The sequence below is a fragment of the Osmerus mordax genome, chromosome 10, assembly GCF_038355195.1.
Source record: "Osmerus mordax isolate fOsmMor3 chromosome 10, fOsmMor3.pri, whole genome shotgun sequence".
NCBI classification, from domain to species: Eukaryota; Metazoa; Chordata; class Actinopteri; order Osmeriformes; family Osmeridae; genus Osmerus; species Osmerus mordax.
In genome coordinates this window covers 12,881,529-12,902,526 of record NC_090059.1, presented here as the reverse complement: position 1 = coordinate 12,902,526, position 20,998 = coordinate 12,881,529, and the positions used below count along the sequence as shown (strand labels likewise).

The 20,998-nt window shown below is 46.0% G+C and overlaps 2 protein-coding genes across 2 annotated transcripts in view; one reads left to right on the top strand and one right to left on the bottom strand.

Moving 5' to 3' along the window:
- fmn2b (formin 2b) overlaps positions 1 to 9,250 on the top strand; it is a 41,774-nt gene extending 32,524 nt beyond the window's left edge. Inside the window, exons 17-20 of the mRNA XM_067245219.1 lie at positions 1,096 to 1,147; positions 1,690 to 1,839; positions 7,907 to 7,988; positions 8,155 to 9,250. Coding sequence (XP_067101320.1) covers positions 1,096 to 1,147; positions 1,690 to 1,839; positions 7,907 to 7,988; positions 8,155 to 8,181 — 311 coding nt within the window. The 3' untranslated portion in view covers positions 8,182 to 9,250. The remainder of the gene's footprint in view (positions 1 to 1,095; positions 1,148 to 1,689; positions 1,840 to 7,906; positions 7,989 to 8,154) is intronic.
- Positions 9,251 to 9,453: 203 nt separating this feature from the next.
- On the bottom strand, positions 9,454 to 10,787 carry grem2b (gremlin 2, DAN family BMP antagonist b). Its single transcript, XM_067245241.1, has one exon. It carries the CDS (start codon positions 10,785 to 10,787, stop codon positions 10,287 to 10,289), a length of 501 nt encoding a protein of 166 aa, XP_067101342.1. The 3' UTR covers positions 9,454 to 10,286.
- Positions 10,788 to 20,998: the final 10,211 nt, after the last annotated feature.

The window sequence follows — 20,998 nt, the reverse complement described above, 5'->3', positions numbered from 1 at the left end:
CCCGACGAAGCGGCCATGTTTTGTCTAGGGACGTTGTTCCCCGCCTCTTCTTTTCCTCTACTGTTTCCAGAACATTCCTGCCAGGGAGAGAGCACGCTCACGGGTCAGAATCCCTCAGAACACCGAAGAAAGAACACTTTGTGTTGTGCTGCCGGGACACACAACGTCTGTTTTTCATTGAGAGACGGACAATAATGTAATACTTCCAGTGTTGTTGGTGCCGATTGCTTTGGCTCCAGTGTGTTCGTGTAGGTTTCCCCACACGGCACCAAGCTGCTGTTTCTGCTCCAGTGAAAAGCGGCAGGCTAGGCCTATCTTACTCCAGCAAATCACAGGGTTCAATAATTCAGAGACGAACTGTGGGAAAAAAAAGTGGTCAAGCAAGCCAGCATGCTTTATTAAATAGATTGTGACTTACAAAATCGACCATAAACGTAGCTAATTCACAGTGAAAACACAAACAACCAACAATTAGCCCCAATACTCCAGGATCCTTCACTGCTAACTTTCACTCTCTGATTAACTGTCCGGTAACAATAGATACCTCATGCTACAAGATCAATAGGGAGATTTAGTGTTGGAAGACACATATCTCCTCTTTGGCCATGTCTTTAGAGCTCAGATGTGGCTCTGGCTTCAATTACCCAAGCCTGATTTGATATTCCCCAGGTAGGGAGGACCGTAGATCAGGGCTGGAGGGGAGACCTCATGTCTGTCCAGGCCCCACAGATCCCCTGCCTCCCTGGGCAGGAGGCGGAGGGGAGCAGGGGAGGGTTGTTATGGCTGGGCCTAGTCCTGGATGAAAGCTGGAGCTGGGGAGCAGAGAGGGGTCTATGGATGTGATGAGGTTGTGTGTGTTTTGGGGGGTGAGGGGGCATCGGGGTTGAAGGGCTTTGGTTCAATTTCTTAGATTATATAATTGGACTGCCTCTCCCCACATCACACACACACACACTGTTTCTCTCCCCTGTTCCTGAGCCATGCTGTCAGAAGTCATCTCCCTAACGCTGGTAACCCTGATTCGATACGCACAGCCTAACAAAGTACATCTAGAATTCACGTTATTCTGGTTTTTGTTTTGTTTTTTTCTTTCAGCCAAATGTGAATTGGAGGCTCAGGAGACCCAGCTCAACGGGACGCACAAGATGTGAGAACCCCCTCTACCTTCTGACTGTCCCTCAGTCCACTCTGGAGGGATACTGTAGCAACACCACTCCAGTTATCCACATGGTGTATGCAGTATGAATAGACTCATGTTTATGTATGGAATCTAGCCTGTTCCCCTTAATGTGGAGTTTGTAAACCAGAATGTTCTGTGTCAGACACAGACAGGTTGGCTCTGCAGATCAGACTATTACAAAATGGGGTGTGACGTGTAGTCAAAACACTTTCGAAAGCCTTTTAATTAAGTTAAATAAGGATTTTTCAGGATAAGTGTTTTTCAGAGAATATGGCTTTAATTTTGGTCAACTCGGGTTGAACTAAACAGCATTGTGGCATCATGTCAGCCCTAAGACAGGCATCTTGACATTCAACGATAGTCTTTTAGTCTTTGGGGAGTTTTCTTTTCTCCAAGAACGTGGTTTATCGTGTCTTTGATATGTAACAATACAATCAATTTTTTATTATGTTGCTTGTAAAATGGGCACTAAAATTCCTCCTTGTGAGCCTCGTTTTTTTTTCTTGCAGCTTCCTGGAGCTGACCGTGTTCTTCTCAGTAAAGGCCAAGATGGGAGAGAAGGAGGTTTCTCCCCACACCTTCTTCTCTGTGTGGCATGAGTTCTCCTCAGACTTCAAAGAGCTGTGGAAGAAGGAGAACAAGCTGATCCTACAGGAAAGGTACGGCTCCCTTGAGATCGACCATAGCTCACTTTAGTTGCTTTACAAGTCTTGCTAAGCATGGGTTTCTACCCACAAGTCATGCCAGTGATGGTTACTCATGAGAAAAAATATATTGCAGCTTGATTTTCAACAAGGAATTTTGACTTAGGTTCTCACTATCCATCGGTGTTGTGAAAGCACCATTGCTTCACAGTGAATGCTGAAGAATGAGCACAACATGTTTCAAGCACAGTCTTCGATCAGGAATACTCACACGGCACATTGGATTTCAGCCGCCATGCATATTCCACTTCCAGGATCTAATAAAAGGAATGTGGTGCCCCCAAAGTGCTTTCCTAGCTCGGTGCACGGGGTTGTGATCCTCCACTCTCCACTCTATCTTTAGTTGGGCCAAGTTGTCTCAACATTTATTTTCCGTCAGATGAAGAGTGATTAGGAGAGCTTTGTCTGTCTGTCTGTCTGTCTGTCTGTCCTTGTAGATCACTGCTCAAAGTTTAATTTAATGTGACCTGATACTGAATCTCTCATATCTAGGCACGCCATCCTCTTTCTACCTACATACAGTTGTTGGCTATAAAACTGGCAGCTCTGAGAAATACCTCACCTTCTCTCCTCTCCTCTCCTCACCTCTGTCCTTCTCCCTCACCATCCCCCCTCCTCCTGCCTCGGCCTCCTCTATCCTCTCCACTATTCTCTCGCCTCCCTCCCTCCCTTCTCCTCCTCGTCTTCTATCCTTCCTCCATTCTCTTTCCCTCCCCACTCTCCCCCCTCTCTGGAATCTCTCTCCCCCTCCCTGGCAAGCTATCTGTCAGAGGAGGCAGAAAAATACTGCAGCTTGACTAAGGTCAAATTTGTTACACCTTGGAGTGAGTGATGGAGAGGGCCTTTGTTGTGACAGGTGATGGTGGATGCAGCAGAATTCCTCACATTAGGTACTCCTGATGGCAGAAATGAATCTTCTCGTTTGCAGTGGAGAGACACTCAGCCACACACTCTCTCTGTCTCTTTCGCACACACACACACACACACACACCCACACTCTCTAAAACACACACACACCCCTTAGCAGCAGGTTTGATCTAGTCTCACTGAGGTGTGTCGTCTCCAACACATCATGGCAGTGTGTTTTAGATCATTATGAACCAGAATACCGTAAACTCTAGTCTTGCAGGCGAGATGCTCAGCCATTATCCTGGCCGCTGGTCTCTGTTACCCACAGCTCTTTTGAGAGATCAAAGTTGGTGGCCACAATGTCTTGACCATCTGAAGCAAGTCAAAAAAGCAAGTTTTTTATTTTATTTTATGTAAATGTAAGTCAACTCAGCTTAAGTGTTCAACTAAGATACAGGTTGGCTTGGCTTTTTAATAGAGGAGCTTTGAGTTAGACTTGCCATGCTTTCTGGAGGCCTGGCCCGGCCTGGCCTAGCATGGGCTAGCATTGGGAGGTCTGGGTGTCCCATTAGTATTCTACCACTGTACTCCAACACATCTTTGAACACCACCTTCCCATAACATGGCCCATATGTTTACTATTAGATTCTATCTGCCTCATTCCCATTCACCGAGAGAGGGGGGAGGGCAGGGGGGGTTAGGCTGGTCTCTGAACCACAGCTCGCTCTCCAGTCTCTGTAATGAGAAGAGGACCTGGCTTGAACGAGTAGCTGCCAGTGGTCCGATGAGGTTTTGCGATAACGCCCTTAGAGTCAACAAATACAAATTAGCCTGCATGGCTAGCTAGCCGCCGATAAGACAGGAGAGCTTTCTACATTATTCATTTCAAACCACAACCAGAGAGGCATGTCTATCAGCCTGCATCTGTACAGAGATCAGCATCCAGTTTAGATCAAGTTCCTCTGATCCTCCATGGAATGTATGGGACATGCCTTGGCTCCTCTGCTATAGGCCTTCCTCAGTGTGTGTGTGTGTGTGTGTGTGTGTGCGTGCTGGGGTGTGTGTGGGGGGCCTTATTGAGAGCGAGAGACCCGACGGACACTGTCTGACTACATTGTTGGAGGGCATTACCTTGGCGAGGATGGAAGTGGTTTGTAAAGAAAACAGAGGTGGGACATGGCGTCCCCCTCAGATGGGTCTCCAGTGTGTGCTGCCTCGTCAGCGAGGGGGGCTCCAGAGTCTCTGCTTCCTGGCAGAGCTCTGACCTGTACTCTCCACAGTCAGCTCTGACCACGGCCAATTAGTTCTGCACTGAGGAGCCAGGAGGCCAGGCTGGAGACACGGAGCACACGGCTGGGTTCTATTCGGATCCCGCGTTTCAGATGGGTTCTATTCGGATCCCGCGTTTCAGATGGGTCCTATTCGGATCCCGCGTTTCAGATGGGTTCTATTCGGGCCCGCATTTCAGATGGGTTCTATTCGGATCCCGCATTTCAGATGGGTTCTATTCTGATCCCGCATTTCAGATGGGTTCTATTCTGATCCTGCGTTTCAGATGGGTTCTATTCTGATCCTGCGTTTCAGATGGGTTCTATTCTGATCCCGCGTTTCAGATGGGTTCTATTCGGAGCCTTCCCTTCTGCCCAGTTGAAACTGTGGCGTAGCCATGTTCTACCGCTCTGCACTTCATGTGGTGTGCTATCGATATTGATGGAAGACCTGATAACCGATGGATGAGTTGGACGAGTCATGCTATTGACGTTGACCAGATACTGTGTTTAAAGAATGGCCAGGAATCCCACATGGATCGTGTTTGATTGGACACCAGCCTGTGTATGTATGCGTGTTTGCGTGTATGTTTACATGTGCGTGTAGCCAGTATGGAGAGGAGCCTGTGTTCCTCCCGTGTCTATCCTGAGTGACAAAGCAGATTCATCTCTCTGAGGGCCAGCCAACAGCCTACTACAGGAGTGGGAAACCACAAGCCCTTGTTACAACCCACTGGCTGGTCCCAAAAAAAACATTATTTTTCTTGTCATTGATCATTGTAATTCATCAGTGTTTCAGACTAATGTTGAATTATTGAGATGAACCATCGTCTGCCTCTTTGCTTTGAAGTCGAGGCAATGTCTCGTCTCTCTCTGTCAAGCTGAACGGATGTCAGTTTGCTTTCTGAGAAGTGTAGCGGATTAAAGAAATCATAGCAACTATCCAGACATCTGTATTAGAGGGAGGAGACAGGCTGTCAGAGTCTGCCTCTGACCTGACTCACCAGGGCACACACACACACACACACACACACAACCCCTCAAACCCTCTCTTTGTCCTTCTTGCTTTCTCTTTCTCACACACACACACACACACACACACCCTTAAACGCCCTGAAACGGTCGATGTGTGACTGCTCATGCTAACCCTTCACAGCCCAGGGACCCCCGTCTGCTGCACTGCTAATTGTCAGGATGTGTGTCTCCTGCTGCCTCCGTCATTAGACAGACACAGAGAAGGTTCTGGAACAGAGCGTGACCCTGCCTGAGCCGGCCCTTATTTGGACCTGGCAGATCCTTGGTTCCAGAGAAAGACAGATGCACACGCACGCTCGCTGGATAGCCTTAACCTCTCTCTCTCTGTCCCTCCCTCTCTCTGATTTCCTCTTACAGACACACTTAGACACACACACACTCCTCCAGCTCTGCCAGTGACAGGAAGCGGGGACTCTCATTGTCCTGTCACTTTCCCTCTCTCGCTCCTCTCTTCTCATCTGGAGTGGTGGTGTGTTGCTCCAGTGTGGGGTTTAAAGTAGTCATGAAGTGGTAGCTACTGACCTGTCTGACTGACTGACTTGACAAACCATGTGTATGTGCCTCTGTCCTGGGCTTTACCAAGGCCTCATAACTCTGCTCTGTATAAACACACAACCACCAGTTCTGGCCTCGTCCAGAGAGACAGGGAGAGGTAGAAAAGGAGAGAGGGGGTGGCCGTGTGTGTGCGTGTGTGTTTGGTGGTGGGGAGAGAGGGTGAAAGAAGAGAAGATGGAGAATAAAGAGGTGAGCAGAGGGGAGGGGGGTGTTTGTGGTGGTGGTGGGGGGGGGGGGGTGGTAGTGAGAAGGAAAGGGGAGAGATGTGAGAGGTAGACGAAAATGAGAGAACGAGAGGGGGGTCTTTAATAGGGGAGGAGGACGGAGGGGGGAGAGAGTGCACTTGGTGGCCAGATTCATCTCCCTTCTCCCCTCATTCTTCAGAATGAAGCATTTTTTTTCTCTTGACTTCTCTGCAAGATCTGCATCCAAATGTCTCTTAAGGTGCCTTCTACTTGTAACATAAGAAAGGGGAACTGGAGAATTTGTGAGGCCAGGCTTTCACAGATCATAAGGGTGTACTTCTATCATCCTCTCAGCCCGTCATACCACCTCATAAGTCAGGCAGAGAGACCCAGAACCAACCCCAGACTTCTGGGTCAGAGTGGACTAGTCTGACTGGTCTGCCATTGATACTAATGTACAGTCAGACTGTTTGTAAGCAGGACTCACTTGCAAACCAGATCCTATTGACACCCTGGGTTCATGAAGATGCAGTAGAATGAAGAGAGAGCCATGTCTGTGGTTGTCTTGACAGTTCTGGAAGAGATCATGTTGACTAGATTATCTCTAATGGCGTATGAGGAAGACTGAAACACAAACCGTATGCGCACATGTGCAGCACACGGCTTTAAATCCGCAGACAAACACCCACAAAACCAACCACGTACACATCAGACACACACACACACAATCCCTTATCATTTTTTTGATTAAGCTCGACCACAGCACTTTCCTCTGGCGTCAAAGCCCACTCCTTGTAAAGCAGCCAATGTGTCAGGAACATGCTCCCAGTTCTTCTAGCGTTGTGTGTGTGTGCGTGCATGTGCGTGTACACCAATGTGTCAATAATGTGCTGCTAGTCGCTGACTCACACACTAACACATTGCCAATTATGGGTCTGCAGAAAACCTGTTGCTGCTTTTGATGGTTAGGAGTTGAGGGAAATGAGAGACAGCCTCCCTTTCAGGCCACCCTCCTACCTACTCACACTTTCTCATTTCTGGTCTCCCGTCGTCCTCACAACGTCCCTTTCTCACGTCCTCCATCTCTTTATATTCTTCTGATGCTCCTAAGGCACCCTAGACGGACAGGCCGGTCCATTCTGTTTGTCTGTGTAAATGTGTCTGGGGTCGAGGAGCATGTCAGATTGGAGCGCTTCCGACCACGGAGATTAAACGACTGTCTCTACACAAGGAACTGTCACTAGCTATTAGACGGTGCCGAGAGGATGCCTCATTCTCAGTCTTTCTTTCCTCTGTTCTCTCTCTCCCTCCCTCTCTCTCTCTCTGTGACTGTCTCTCGCTCTCTCTCTCTCTCTCTCTCTCTCTCTCTCTCTCTCTCTCTGTGACTGTATGTACTGTGTATGGTACATAATTATGGCTGGACGAGGATTACACTTTTCCACCCTGTGTGTGTACGCATGTGTGCATGATGCATTGGGATTTAAGGGCGATTATACTCACTTGTGACCTGCACGTGTTTTGATGCTCCGTTCCTTTGCCCCTCGCCGGGTTAGACTGAGGGAGGTGGATGCACGCGAGGGCGGAGAGGTGACGTCAGGTCATGTCTATGTTTGTGCGTGTGTTGTTGTGGATGCTGGCCCTGAGAGAGCTGGTACGAGGGCCAGTGTATTACACCAGGGGAGGATTAGAGTTGTTTTTCGGAGTGTGCGGCGTGGCTCTTGTGGGAACAGCCCAGTAAGCAGCTGGCCGGTAAGCCTCGGTACCAGGGTTGGTGCCGTACCTGGCAGGGGTCAGTCGACCCACCACAAGGTTGACCAGGACCCAGGGCAGCACCGATCACATCGCCACTAGAGTGTGGGGTATGTTGGTGTCTGTGTGTCAGGGGGAGGGGCTTCACGGGGTGTTGGGACACAAATGTGATTTAGACAACCCTGTGTTTGGGCCTGCGAAGAAGGATATGGTTCTGTATAGGCCCCATCTGTTGTGATGGAGTAGATTGTGTGTGTGTCCACAGTATGTTCTGAACCTGGCCTCTGGGTCACTGTGATGACATTGACTGTAGTAAAGATGTGAGAGAAACTCAAACTGTAGCATCTAATTTGGTGAGTGTATCTGTCCTCTGTGTTTCAGGTTGAAGGCAGCAGAGGAGTGTTTCAGACAGGCCAAGGAGAAGGCCACCTACAGTGTCAAACCCAAGCACGCCTCAGGAATCGTACGTTCACCTTAGCATTTCTTTCTTCTCTTCCCTCATACACATCACCTCACACGTCTCTCAATGAGACGTGCGAGGTGATGTGTCTCTCTGTCTCTCCTTGTCTCATATTCCTCTAGCGGCAGGGAAACAGTTTGTAGCCTAAACTTATGTTGTGTTTCTCCAGAAAGCCAAGCTGGGTATGAAGATCTGATGGATTGGCTGGTGGAGCACAGTGGAGACAGGAGGATGAGGAAGAGATTAAGCCCAATCGGACTGCATGGACCAGCAGGTGAACTGTACAAGAACAGTAATACCTGTCTGACTGTCTGCCTGCTTGACTTCTGAGGTACTGCTCCATTATCTTAACGTGCTCATTCTCCATACCCACACCCAACAAGGAGTCCTGTGATTTGTCCAAATAATGTCAAGACAACAGGAACCTGTTATCGGATATATGGATGTATAAGACACAGGATAGTGACCAGCAAACAGTGGAGTGTATGACAACGGTGTCAGGTCCTTCAACAGTATTATTTTTTTAATAATCTTGCATTCAAAACACAATTTAAGTTACATCAGTTCAATCTCAATGTTGTTGAAATCCTACTTGATTACAATTTTTAAAACAAAGGTGTTTTAAAAAATGAATTAAAATAAAAAAGTCTGTGTCCAGGTAAATAAGGATCCAGCTCGTCTGAGTTGGTTTTGAGTCAACAAAACCTCTGAATGTGGACATACGATCTCTGAGCTCAGCTAAATTACGGCAGTCAACTGCTTTCTGGAGCTTTCCGTAACTGTACGGGCACATCTGCTCTAAAGTACAAAATCTTTGGCAATGTACATCTGTGTCATCCAAAGTATGAGAAAGAAAATGCCTAACCTCTGTAAATGTATAACTGACTCACTTATTTAAGATGAAATGCTAATTTTGAATCTTAAGTTTGTTTGTGAGAGTGGGGTGGGGAAGGTTATTACATTTCTTTGGACACTAACATTGTAAGAAAGTATTCAGAGGAATGTTTAATTTTGCATTTAAATTACAACACTTGACTTGGTTGCAAAAATATATATTTAAAAATGCTATTCAATGATTTTATCAATGTAAAGTAGTATTCAATTGTGTAACATTCTTTTGTTAATGTTGTGTTCTGTGCCCAGCATGTCAATCACTTAACAATCCTGGATTTGTTTGAGGTTTGAATCCTCCATGTGCAATAAGTGTTTGTATCAACCAGATCTTTTGTTTTGGTTCGGGAGCAGTGTAATTTATGTAAAATAAAAGGATGAATAAATTCAGCATTTTATTTGGTTTCATGTTTTCTGATCTAATTTTAATAGTTTGCAGTTTCTGAACAGTGTAGTGGCAAAACATCTGACAAACTTTACTCACCTTTGAGTACTACCAGTTACTCAAAGGCAAAAAATGAACACAGTTAATAGATTTAGTGTATAATTTATTCATATTTCTAGATATATAAATTCTTTTATTGTACCATTTGATATAATCTCTATAATGTGCTGTCTAGTAATAATGTTTATTTATTTATACAGAGCAATATAGTGCTATTTGGATCCGCAATAAGGTATTCAACACAGTTATGAAAGGTCAACTCTGGTGTGGCAAGACTTCACTCAGTCAGCAACTCCTCCTTCTTCAGACGGAGCTCTGAGTGGCGTACTGACCCAGTCTCTCCTATCTGGATCTCTAACTCTCAAGACCCCCCCCCCACACACACTCCAGTCACAGTTCAGAGGGGCATGGAGAGGGTGGATAGCGGATCATACTTTGTTAGTCTGTGATGCTCACACGAAATACTCAGATACCCAAAACCAGGTGAACTACAGGAGTTCATATTCAGGGGTCAATCATACAGCCTTCAATCTGCTGTGGAATGTCTTTCATAGAGTCTGTCTCAGAAGTTGATGCGAATCTTGGCCTCTTCAATGTCTCTTTTTGTTGGGAGAGGTCTGATGTTCCTTGTCCTTAAAACGGTCCTGTTCTGATATAGTTTTTTTGGCACTGTGTATGTGTAATTGCAAAGAAAGTCATAAACATCAAACTTGGTGTTTTCACCCTCATACACTCAGGGTGTACGGACAAGTGTCTTTGTGAGAGGACTCGGGCGATCTCTTGGGGAGGAAGAGTGTTCGGAGACCCAGAAACCCGAGGGTGGCAGTGTAGGCTGGTCGAGGGTATATAAAGGTTGCCTAATACACAGCAGGTTCCCCACGTCTGCAGTCCACACTCCCACCGTTGCAGTCCACACTCCCACCGTTGCAGTCCACACTCCAGGTGGCCCTCGGCCTCAGACCTGGTCACTGCTTGCCGACGTCGCCCACGCTGACGGATATGCAGCGGCACTGCTTCACCCGCTGGATCTTGCGGTGGCGGAAGGGCGGCTGGAGGTCGGGGCAGTCCAGCTCCACGGTGAGCGTGGTGAACTTGTGTGGCCGGCAGAAGGCGCAGGACTGGAAGGACTCGGCCTCCTTCTTGACGTGCCGGGGGATGTAGAAGGAGTTGCACTGTCCGTAGCAGAAGCGGTTGATGATGGTCCGGCTCACGCAGCTCTCCTCGCTCACCGTCTGCCGGAGGGGCTGCGTCTTGCACCAGTCACTCTTCAAGTATTTCCTCTCCGTGATGACCAGTGCTTCCTGGCTGGAGGCCAACACTTCCTGTTTGCGCGTGCGGCGGTCAGAGGTGTTGCCGTTTCCCTTAAAAGGAGAAGGGATGGAGCCCTGGGGGCGGGTCTTCCTGGATTCCCCCACAGCGAATAGAACACCAGCCAGCATGACTGACAGCACCACCTTCCAATACATCTTTTGAAAAAGGAAAGACAAATAAGAACAACATTAGAGCGGAGGTAAACGGGTATAAAGCTTAGCTACTAATGACACTGCTATCTAATACACACTGTACAACACATTGACATTGTGAATTGATATACACTGTAGTAGTAGAGAATGGACATGCTGTCAGCCTCTTTTGACTGAAAAACAGAATTTATCAATACAGTTTCCATTGTCATCAGCTCCCAGCCCCCCCCCCCCTGTGTACTGTCTGATCCTCAACAGGTCTTAGCTCAAACGTAAACATGGTGTTGTGAGACCACAGGGCAGTCCAAGGGTCTAATCTTCCTACAGGACTAGCTGTCACTAATCTCTAATTGAGCTCTAATCTGGGGAATATAAGATTATAAACTCCCTTCAAGAACAAGGAGAGAATGTACATTATCTAATGCTGCTGCTTGGCCTAGGAGACCTTAGCTAGTTATTAGTGTTGGATCTTTAGCTGTGTCTTAGCTTAGTATTACACTGATTCCTGCCAAGTTCTCAGTCAGCCTGACTGCAGTGTTCATGCTACAGGGAAACTACAGTAACGTAACCGAATGATGTAAAAACTTATAATTAACTTTTAAATAATTACACATTTTTAGTGGTGTCTCATCAGTCACATTTCACAGATGGCCTATCGAAGTTTTTAAAAAGCGATAATCATTATGATCTTACTCTCCACCATCCACTCTCATCATCATTAGAACTAGTTTATCTTGTGGAGGAAATGGACACTTGGTGTAATATGTCTGCTTTACTGCGCCTGTCCTCCTTCACCGTCATCTGGACATACAAAAGCCTGCCTTGTTTCAGCCCTGGGGACTGGACTTCTCTCTCCGCCTGTGTTTAAATCCGCCCTGTCTGAAAGCACAGCTAATCACCGTGATGTATGTCCGCTGTGATCTGAAGGGCTAGGACCTAGAGTGGTGGCCGAACCTCAACTGTCTCTCTCTTCTGAAGCCTCGGCGTCTCTGTTTATTTTCTCATCAGGGAAACGGGAAATTAATTTGTCGGCTCGAAAGACTAAATTGCCTTAATTGAGCCATTAAATCTATTTGCTTTTTTGTCAGATAGAAAACAGGTTAATGTAAACATTATTAATAATCAAAGGCTGATGGTGCAAGGATGGTGGGAGCTGGACTGGCCTCCCTGTTTGACCGATGCTGGCTCTGTTTTGTCTGCCTGACAGCCATATAAACACATTCAGCCAAACCGTATGAATATCATCTGCAAATCATTGTAGAAGCTGTGGATTGTGGGTATCTCAGCTTGTATGTAGACAGTTAGAAAACTGATTACCACACAGAGCCTAGTTTTTTGGGGGGGTGGGTTTTGTAACTCATTTGATTTCTCTTTTTCTTTTTTTCTCTTTATTTATTTTGTTCTTTTTTTCGCTCGCCCCTCCCTCTCCCTCCCTGATTGGCTGAATAGGGTTAACCATGACCCTCCTAACTTTCCCTCCACTTTCACGTCGTTCCCTTTAGGACAGGAAGAGGCAGTTTAAGCCTCATTTGTCCCTTTGTTCCTCTCCAGGATGAATGAATATTTAGGTAAATATGCTTCACAGGGAATTCTGTCTGTCTACCTGTCAGTCAGTCAAACGGATGTCTTTAGAACGTATTTGGCAGATGTTGAGATGGACATTAATCTGTCAGTAGCTTTGACAATCTCCATTTCTCCAATGATGGAAGCCATTACTGACAGACCTCTTTAAGCCGTTTTGTCCAGTCGGCAGTTCACTGTCAATGTTCCTCTAACTTTTAATGTTTTTCTTTTTCTAGTTTATTGTACACTTTTTCTAGTTTATTGTACACTTAAAAATGTAACACTTTGACAGGTAGTTGTTTCCATTGTAAATTAATTCTGATATCCTATAAATCTTTCATGCAACACTTTTGTCTCAAACTCCATCATACATTTTCTGTTAGGACAGTTTTCTGTGGATGTGAATATGAAGTCAGCAGGGTTCATCAGAACCTCTTGGTCTGCTCAGAACATGATTTATGAGATCCAGAGGTGGTGCCACTGCCTGACAGAACCTTCCTAGCCTGTGGTCCCACTCCAACTCATAAATCTCACTCTAAAACTCATTTTGAGTTTCTGAATAATGATTGTGGATGGAGCCACAATGGGTGGAAAAGGCTGAGTCTAACCCGGTCTAACCCGAGAGTGTTTAGCTTCTGTCAGAAAGTGAAGGGGGAGGAAGAGTGGAGGGGTGGGTTGGGTGGCGGTAGAAAAGCTATTTGTGTGATGGGTCATTAAGGGAAAGAGAAAATATGCAACTCCACATCGATGTCTGTAAAGCAACTTTCTAAGTTTACTTTTAGTCTGAAAAAACTAGTATTGAAACTAATGAAGTCCTAGAGCAAGTGATGAGAAAGACTCTGGCAGAGAGACAGAGACCAGCTGCAGGGGCACGACCTCCAGATCAGTAGAACTGTGCCCCTCTTCACCTCTGCCCTGATTGGACCGATGTGATGATGGCTGAACCCTGACCCTTAGTGTGACCCCCCCCCCCTCCCGCACACACACACACACATATTTGAGGCCCCTAGCAGAATTACAATTCTAGCCTTACTTTTATGGAACTTTCCCTCTCTTTCTCACTATGGTGCCTCCCTTGCCAGCCTATTAGCTATGAAAACAGCGTTTCGGTGCGTTTAGGGGAACATGCTAAATGTGGCTACAGAAGGAGAAACAGCCCAGGGCTATTTAGACATGGACTAGCAGGCCCACAATGTCTACAGTCACACACCTACCACCCCTGTTTCCCCTCCATTGCCATAACTACCTCCAGCTGAGGGAGGCACACACACACACACACACACACACACACACACACACACACACACAAGAACACACTATTGCAAAATCACTTCTCTAGCTTGTGAAGAACAGCAAGATTAGGAGAGCAGAGCTATTATCATTGGGATATGAGTATGTTCATGGGCAGCGGTTGGTACCATTCCGCTTACTTCTACATGGTCTATGAGAATGAGAGATTACTGTGTGATTTCACTGGTCGGATAACGAGGAGACCTTGCAGGAGCAGCGCAGCCCAAACCCACCGGGGGGAATCTCATGTCCCAGCCAGCCTGGCCCAAGGTGCCTCCGCCGGGGCCTGACCTTTCAGACTTATCTCCCTGGGTAAACCAGCAGCATGGAAAGGCAAACACTGCCACCCTAGCACCCTGCCACCCACCTTGTGTCCGGACCTCCCTGGTTTGGCTTCATGCCCCTCAATCACTCCACCACTCTGATACATTATTACTCAGCCATCCCAGCCACTCTCTTTGTCTCCCCTGCATTCCCGTGCCCCCCTGCCTCCCCTTGCTTCTCCCGACCTCTGCTGCCTTCCCCGGCCTCTTCCTGCTTTCCCCTGCCTCACCTGCCTGTCGCTGCCTCTCCCTGTCTGATTCCCCTGCCTTTCTGTTCCTCCCCTGCCTCCCCTACCTCGCTCCTCTCCCTAACGACCCCCTAGCTCACTGTCTAGTGGTTGGAAGGCTAGGTTGTCTGTCAGTACAGAATCACTGTACAAACAACGTAACCTGAACGTGCCAAGAACAATCTTTGTTTCAATGTACTAAGGGGGTTGTGGATTTACAGAGGCTGTAGGAGAACTCGGTCCAGGGCTTTTACATCCAAGCTGAGAACCCGCTGATCTTAGTGAACCAGCCTTGGGGATGAAATGCAGGAGAGCATGCAGGGGGGTAGATGGATGGTGTTCTGGGGTCCAAGGAGGTAAATCCTGGTTCTGTTTCCCAGGCTGGGAGGCAGAGAGGCGCCTGGTCAGATAGAACTGAGCTGGAGATGGAGGAGGTAGATTACAGCCCTGACACAAACATGCCTCCTGCCCCCTTCCGGAGCCGCATCCTCTCCACTCTCCTTCTCCTGTCCTCCCACTTCTCCCTTCGCTTCCCTCTACCACCCCGTCTGTCTCTCTTACTCTCTGTCTTCAACCTCCTCCTATGTTCTTCCTCTTCTCTGCTAACCGTTGTCTTCCCTGCTGTCTTCCTCCCCCTCTTCTCTCTCCCGCATACCTCTGCACCAGAGATGGGAAGTAATGATGTACAAATACTTTGTTACTGTACTTAAGTAGATTTTTCTGGTATCAGTACTTGTCAGCGTCAAAAAGGATTCCTGACGAATGCTCAGCGTTTCTATAGTGTATTTTTGTATTAATGTATTAATTTGATGTGAGGTCCAGTTACCAGCACGACACTAAAACAGGTAGTAGTAACGCCTACTTTTTACTTAAGTAGCCTAAAAATCAGAGCCCATACTTCTTTACTTTAACTTGAGTGAAAAAGTGTAGTCAGTACTTCAACTTTTACCAGAGTGTTTGTAAACATGACTATCTGTACTTCTACTTGAGTGAAGGATGTGTGTACTTTTGCCATCTCAGCTCTGCACCCCCATGCTCCCCTAGCCCCATGGAGCCTCTCCTCTCCTCAGACCCATCGCGCCCTGCCTGGGCCTGGGCCCGGGCTCGCAGCCAGGGGGATCAGTCATGGATCTGGGGGAGTTAGGCCTCTGTCTGCCACGAAAGCCCTCCGTAGACACCCAGTCCAGCAGGGGAACTCACACAATAAAACAGCGCAGGGGCTCATACACACAAAGCCGCATGTAAAACCTTTGGGATTGACAAGGTTACAAAACACTGATCAATCACTACCTTGTAGGAGTTCCTGGCATGGCCCCATAGCTACAGTTACAGTACAAGGAGAAGCAGTGTGTGTGTATGTGTGTGTGTGTGTGTGTGCGTATGGGTGTGTGTATACTGTATAGACATATTTTGCAGGGATATAGAATCTGTTTCAGAATCAAAGTAAACATAAATGTGTGCTCAAGCAACTTGTTAAATTAACAGATGAAACTGCTGATGTAAATTTGATTCCACAGCTGTATCTCATATCCTGTGTTTTTCTCTAAGATTTTTCTATATCTCTGCGATTTCGGTAGCTTTTATATCATATTGAATCGTTACTCAATAATCCAGTTTATCACCAATTCCTACCTTTGCTCTTCCAAATGTTTTGACATGTCTTGATACCTTGGTACCTTGGACCCCTTGTCTGTCTGCTCCAGACAGGTCTAGACTATTACACAGCAGACAAAGCCAAGATGGAGGACATAAAGATATCAGCCCCTCAGATCTTTAGTCCTACGACAAATCTCTCAGAAGCTCCAAGATAACACTGGGCACTATGTTTCTCTGCTGACAGGAATAGGCCAGGAGGTGGTTTGGAACCACGCACCCATGGTGACGAGCATCCCTGGCTCAGACCAAAGTGTCTCAAGGAGGGGCCTGAGGGGGTGTTGATGTCGCTGGCTGGGTTTGACTTGCAGGACTAGGGCACACTCAAGCTGGGTGGACAAGATCTGCACGTCTGGACTGAGATCTGACAAAAAGCTTTTATTGTTTGGTGCAGTGGAATTAACTTCTGTTGTTGCTTTTTTGTGTTTTTACAAGACCGTAATTGGATGTTTTCTTCTGAAAAAACTGCCAAGAAATGTAATGAAACACCTTCGGATACAGCATGAGATCTTGACAACTCCAGCTACCCTGTCCAATCCTGCTCGCTTTGGAGTTTGAAAACATTATCTCAGGCCTGGCTCATACAAGCACAAATATTTGAGATACTTGAGTGTATGAGCGTATGTTTGATTTAGCCAACATGACAAGGAGAGGTGGCCTTTTTTTGACTGTTTTGTTTGTTCCTTTTTGCCTGACAGGCTAAAATCAAGTTCACCTCACGCATTGCATTGGACTCCGATCTACTTTATGAGGTTCTCTAAAGTTCATTCCCAGTCCTGAACTTGGCACCCCCTTAACTGTTTAAGCTTCAATAGTTATGCCACTCTCAATAGGCCTTTAATCACTACCTTAAGAAAACATTACTAACCCAACAAACGCTCCACTGTCTTTCTCTACAGTTCTAACCTCTGATACTAATTTACATACGCAGTCACAAACATGTACAGTTTTCTTCACACAATATTTTTATATATTTAGTATTTGAATTATTGACACTTAAAAGCCGAAAGCTCGCTTTTGCACGGAAACCTTGTTGCGACGGTAAGTTATACTGTTAGGCAATGATGATAAGGTCACCTCCGTGGTCGTCACAGAAATATTATGTTCCCATTTTATCAAAAATAATAAGAGTTATAAACCTAATATTTTGATCCCTGTAAAGCCTCTTTACCAAACAAGCTAACTGTGCAAGGTGGAGCGGTCACCAACTCTGGTATAAATCATTAATCGGATAATTAACACACACTCACAAACATACACACATTCACTCAAAACAAACACTCTCATTACTTCACACAGAGAGATAGAGAGAGAGAGAGAGAGAGAGAGAGAGAGAGAGAGAGAGAGAGAAAGCTTTACTAGTCGACTAGGTAGTATGTACTAAGTATGTTCGATTATACTTTTACATTCATTTATGTTTGGATTTATATATAGTATCATATTAACTCATCACATCTCGAGTCAAACAACCAATACGGCACAATAAAATCATGAATGAATAACATAATTTTGTTATTAAATTATCATACTGAAAAAGGTAACTGAACAGCATACATCCTAGTCTATTGAGGATGACATTCAATGTCCCTCTACTGATAAGATCATCAGCATGACTTGAGTGAACTCATTCAGGCACAAGTTATAATATCCACAAACATATCAAGTAATTTAATTAAAGCCAAAAATATAACTCAACTACATTAGCCATGGAGCCTAAAATTTAAGGTGATAATATCTGATATAGCTGTCAAAGCACTAACAATTACTTATAATCACCCAGTAATTTGTTGTATATGTAAATGTATACAGTGTACAGCTTACTTTTTCCAACATTTAATTGGGGTTCCACAACTCATCTAGACCTTTTGGAATATATCAACTTTAAAACCTTCCTGTTTAGAAATGTTTTGGAGATAAATCCTAAGAGAAATTATAGAGATTATTCATCTCTATAGTTTCCAGGTTCACTCAAACAGATCAAGCACCCTTAAACAGGTGCCCCAATGTGAGCATTATATCTGCTACAGTGTGTGAAGAGAAGTGAATTCTCAGTGTTGAAAGCGGCAATTACCTTTTATCCCAAAGGGTATTAAGATGCTCCCAGCCTCTCTGTCAGTTTTCTCTCTCTCTCTCTCTCTCTCTCTCTCTCGTTCGTCTCTGCTCTCTCTCTCTTCCGTGGGGGTGTCAGAGTATTCCAGCGCGGGTCACATTCAGAGCCGGGCTGGGGAGGTCCTGCTGCAGGTAGTGGTGCTGGTTTTGGACTCAGGTACAGAGGCTGTTCGGATGCCCATGAACAAGAACCCAAAGGTGGGTCCGCGGGTCAGCGTGGCCTGGCACTTTGGAGGCTGGATGGATGTCTTTCACTCTTCTCCGTCTAAGCCTGTATCTGCATCTGTTTCGGTCTGTTGCGTGATGTACTTGTATTTCTATATCTCTGTGTCAGTGTCTGTGTGTTTCTCTCCCTGTGTGCCTGTGTGCTTGTCAGTGCGTCCTGTCTCTGTGTTTGAAGTCTGGCTTCTGGCGGCTTCCCTGCACCCGCATGTGGATGTTATCACCCTCCAGCCTCTCCATTGGCTCCCATCACCAAACAAATCAGGCCAAGTCTCGCTCGCTAGCTCTCCCTCTCTCTTGGACACATACTCCCTCCCACCCCCCTCCCTCTTCTATTCTGCTCCCCCTCCCCTATGTCTTTCTTCCGTCCTTCACTCTCCCTGTAGAATTGGTACTCAATCCCTTCACACACATACAGGCGCACACACACAAGACCCCAGACACACAACAACTTTCTCTGTGGCTTCTGATGTGGTCAGCCTCCAGCTTCATACCCAGCAGAGAAGAGAGGAGAGAGAGGCAGTGGAGAGAGGCAGGGGGGAGAGAGGCAGGGCAGAGAGGCAGAGGAGAGATGGAGGGTGAAGGCAGAAAGAAAGGAAAAAGGGTGAAGTCAGAACAAAGGCTTAGAAAGAAAGTAGGGGAGAAGGAATTATGAGAAGAAGTAAAACCATGGAACTGTGGAATGGAGGGAAAATTCTGGAAGATGGAGAGAAAGATGAGAGTGCTAACCAAGAGAAGGTGGAGTGAGCTGTACTGCAGGCCATTATTGTAATTTCACACATGACGTGTGGCTTAAACCCCCTTTAAAATACTTTTATTGAGCCTATTAAATGCTGAGTTTCCTCCCTGAGTCTGAGCATGGTAAGGCTTTTAGTGTGGCTTTGTGGGCTGGTGTCACTCTGACACCATCAGATACTGAAGTGGCTGACTCCTTTTCTAACTGAGAGCCTCTGGCAGGTACAGTGCCTTCTCCGACTCTGTGAAAACCGTCTCTGTGAAAACCTCAAAAAACTGGTTTGAAATGGTCTGCTGTGGGATATTTGTTAGGAAATTCAGGAATTATTTATTTTTTGATTTTCATACACTTTGTAAAATTATTGTTACATCATTAATATTGCCCCATCTAGTGGCCAAGATGTGAAAAGCAGTGTTGCTGTCCTTCCAAGCTCAAAGTTTCTCCAATAACATGGAGTCAACACATTTCATCCTTCATCCAAAATTTCTTCTTCAGACCTCTTTATTACATTTGGAATGTTTTTATTTACAGAGCCCCACCATGCCCCACCCCCTGCTCCTTTTATTGAATTGCACAACCAAGACCAGACGCGTTCTGCAGAAACATCCACTTGACACGGACGACAACAGCATTGTTTGGATCTCTGGCACACTTCCAGAGGGCCAAATTAGGAATGACAGAATTAAATGGAAAGAAGAGTCTCTAACATTTCAAATTTGAATGGTGGAGTTGGATCTACTGTTGGTGAATCTGCGTGCTTTTGCTGTTCAATTCTACTGTGTTGGTTTGGTGTGTTGGGGTCAGGTCGTTCTTCAGTGGCACGTGGGTCTGAGCCTCCTCTATGCAGGAAGGACATTCACACTAAGCTAGCTGTAGCGGCTGGGTGTCTCAGCGGTAGAGCATCTGACTGCAGATCAAGAGGTTGTACGCTTTGGATGAAAGCACCTGCTAAGTGAATACTTTAAAAAAAAAGAAGATGAACCTTTATCAAATAAAGAGTATCACATTCCTACTAACAGGTCTCTTTAATACAGCGTCATCACACTCTTCGATATAACATGGTAGAAAAATAAATGAATGATAATGTAATAAAGACACTAAGATTCTGTAAGACAAGATATCTCTCCTCTCTAAATGTGGCTTTACCAGACGGACATGGTGACTGTGCTAACTTCCATAGTGCAATAAAAAGGCAAATCAAAGGTGACTGGGTCTACTCAGAACTAACTCAACTATTACATACATAAGGTGCTTTTGATTTAGCCTGCCTTGCATGGTGACGTTAAATCAAGCACCTCTAAAATGTGTCTGTGGTGAGTATTGGACCCAGGTGTGAAGGTGATATAACAGTTTATGTGCATTCTCTAGTGCTCCATACTTAACGCCGTCTATGGTGACAGTGAGCGTGTGCTTCTAGGCAGAAGATTCCTGTTTTGTAGATTGGTACATTTTTTACAGCATGTATTTTACATGTTCAACACACTTTCCCCATTTGACAGACACATACACACACACGCACACACAAATCCAGTTGATATGTATAACCTAACAACAGGTGATCAGACAAAATGGCTATCCTTGAAGGCATGGAGTCCCGAAAAGGCCCAAAGTCCAAAATGCCTTTGCACACACACGCACGCACACGCACACACAGACACACACACACTACGGGGGTCCCAACAGATGGTGATGTAAGGTGAGGTGAAATCCTCAGTTGATCTGGACATGCAACATCAGGTCTACCGTCGGTGGTTTATCAGACCACGGCCAACAGCGGACTACAGAAATGTACAAATGAAGACGTGGTCCTCCCTCCTCCTCCCCTGTCCTCTCCCAGAACAACACAGGATCCTAGCATAGTCCCACTACGCCTGTTAGCCTCACCGGAATCCCTTCACCTGACGGATAGGAAGGAAAGAACAGGTAGCTATTTTTCACATACTGTACAGTTTATAGAAGACATCAGCCTAAAGTAAGTTGTCTGTAAACCAGACAAAGGCCCTGCCTATCCTGCATTCTGATGACAGAAGTCACACATTGAGCAGCACAGTGAGAGAAGGTTGGAATGTGTATGTGCATGTGTACGCTAGT

Excerpts from the sequence above, each read along its gene's own strand:
- grem2b (XM_067245241.1), bottom strand. The coding sequence starts at position 10,787 with ATGTATTGGAAGGTGGTGCTGTCAGTCATGCTGGCTGGTGTTCTATTC.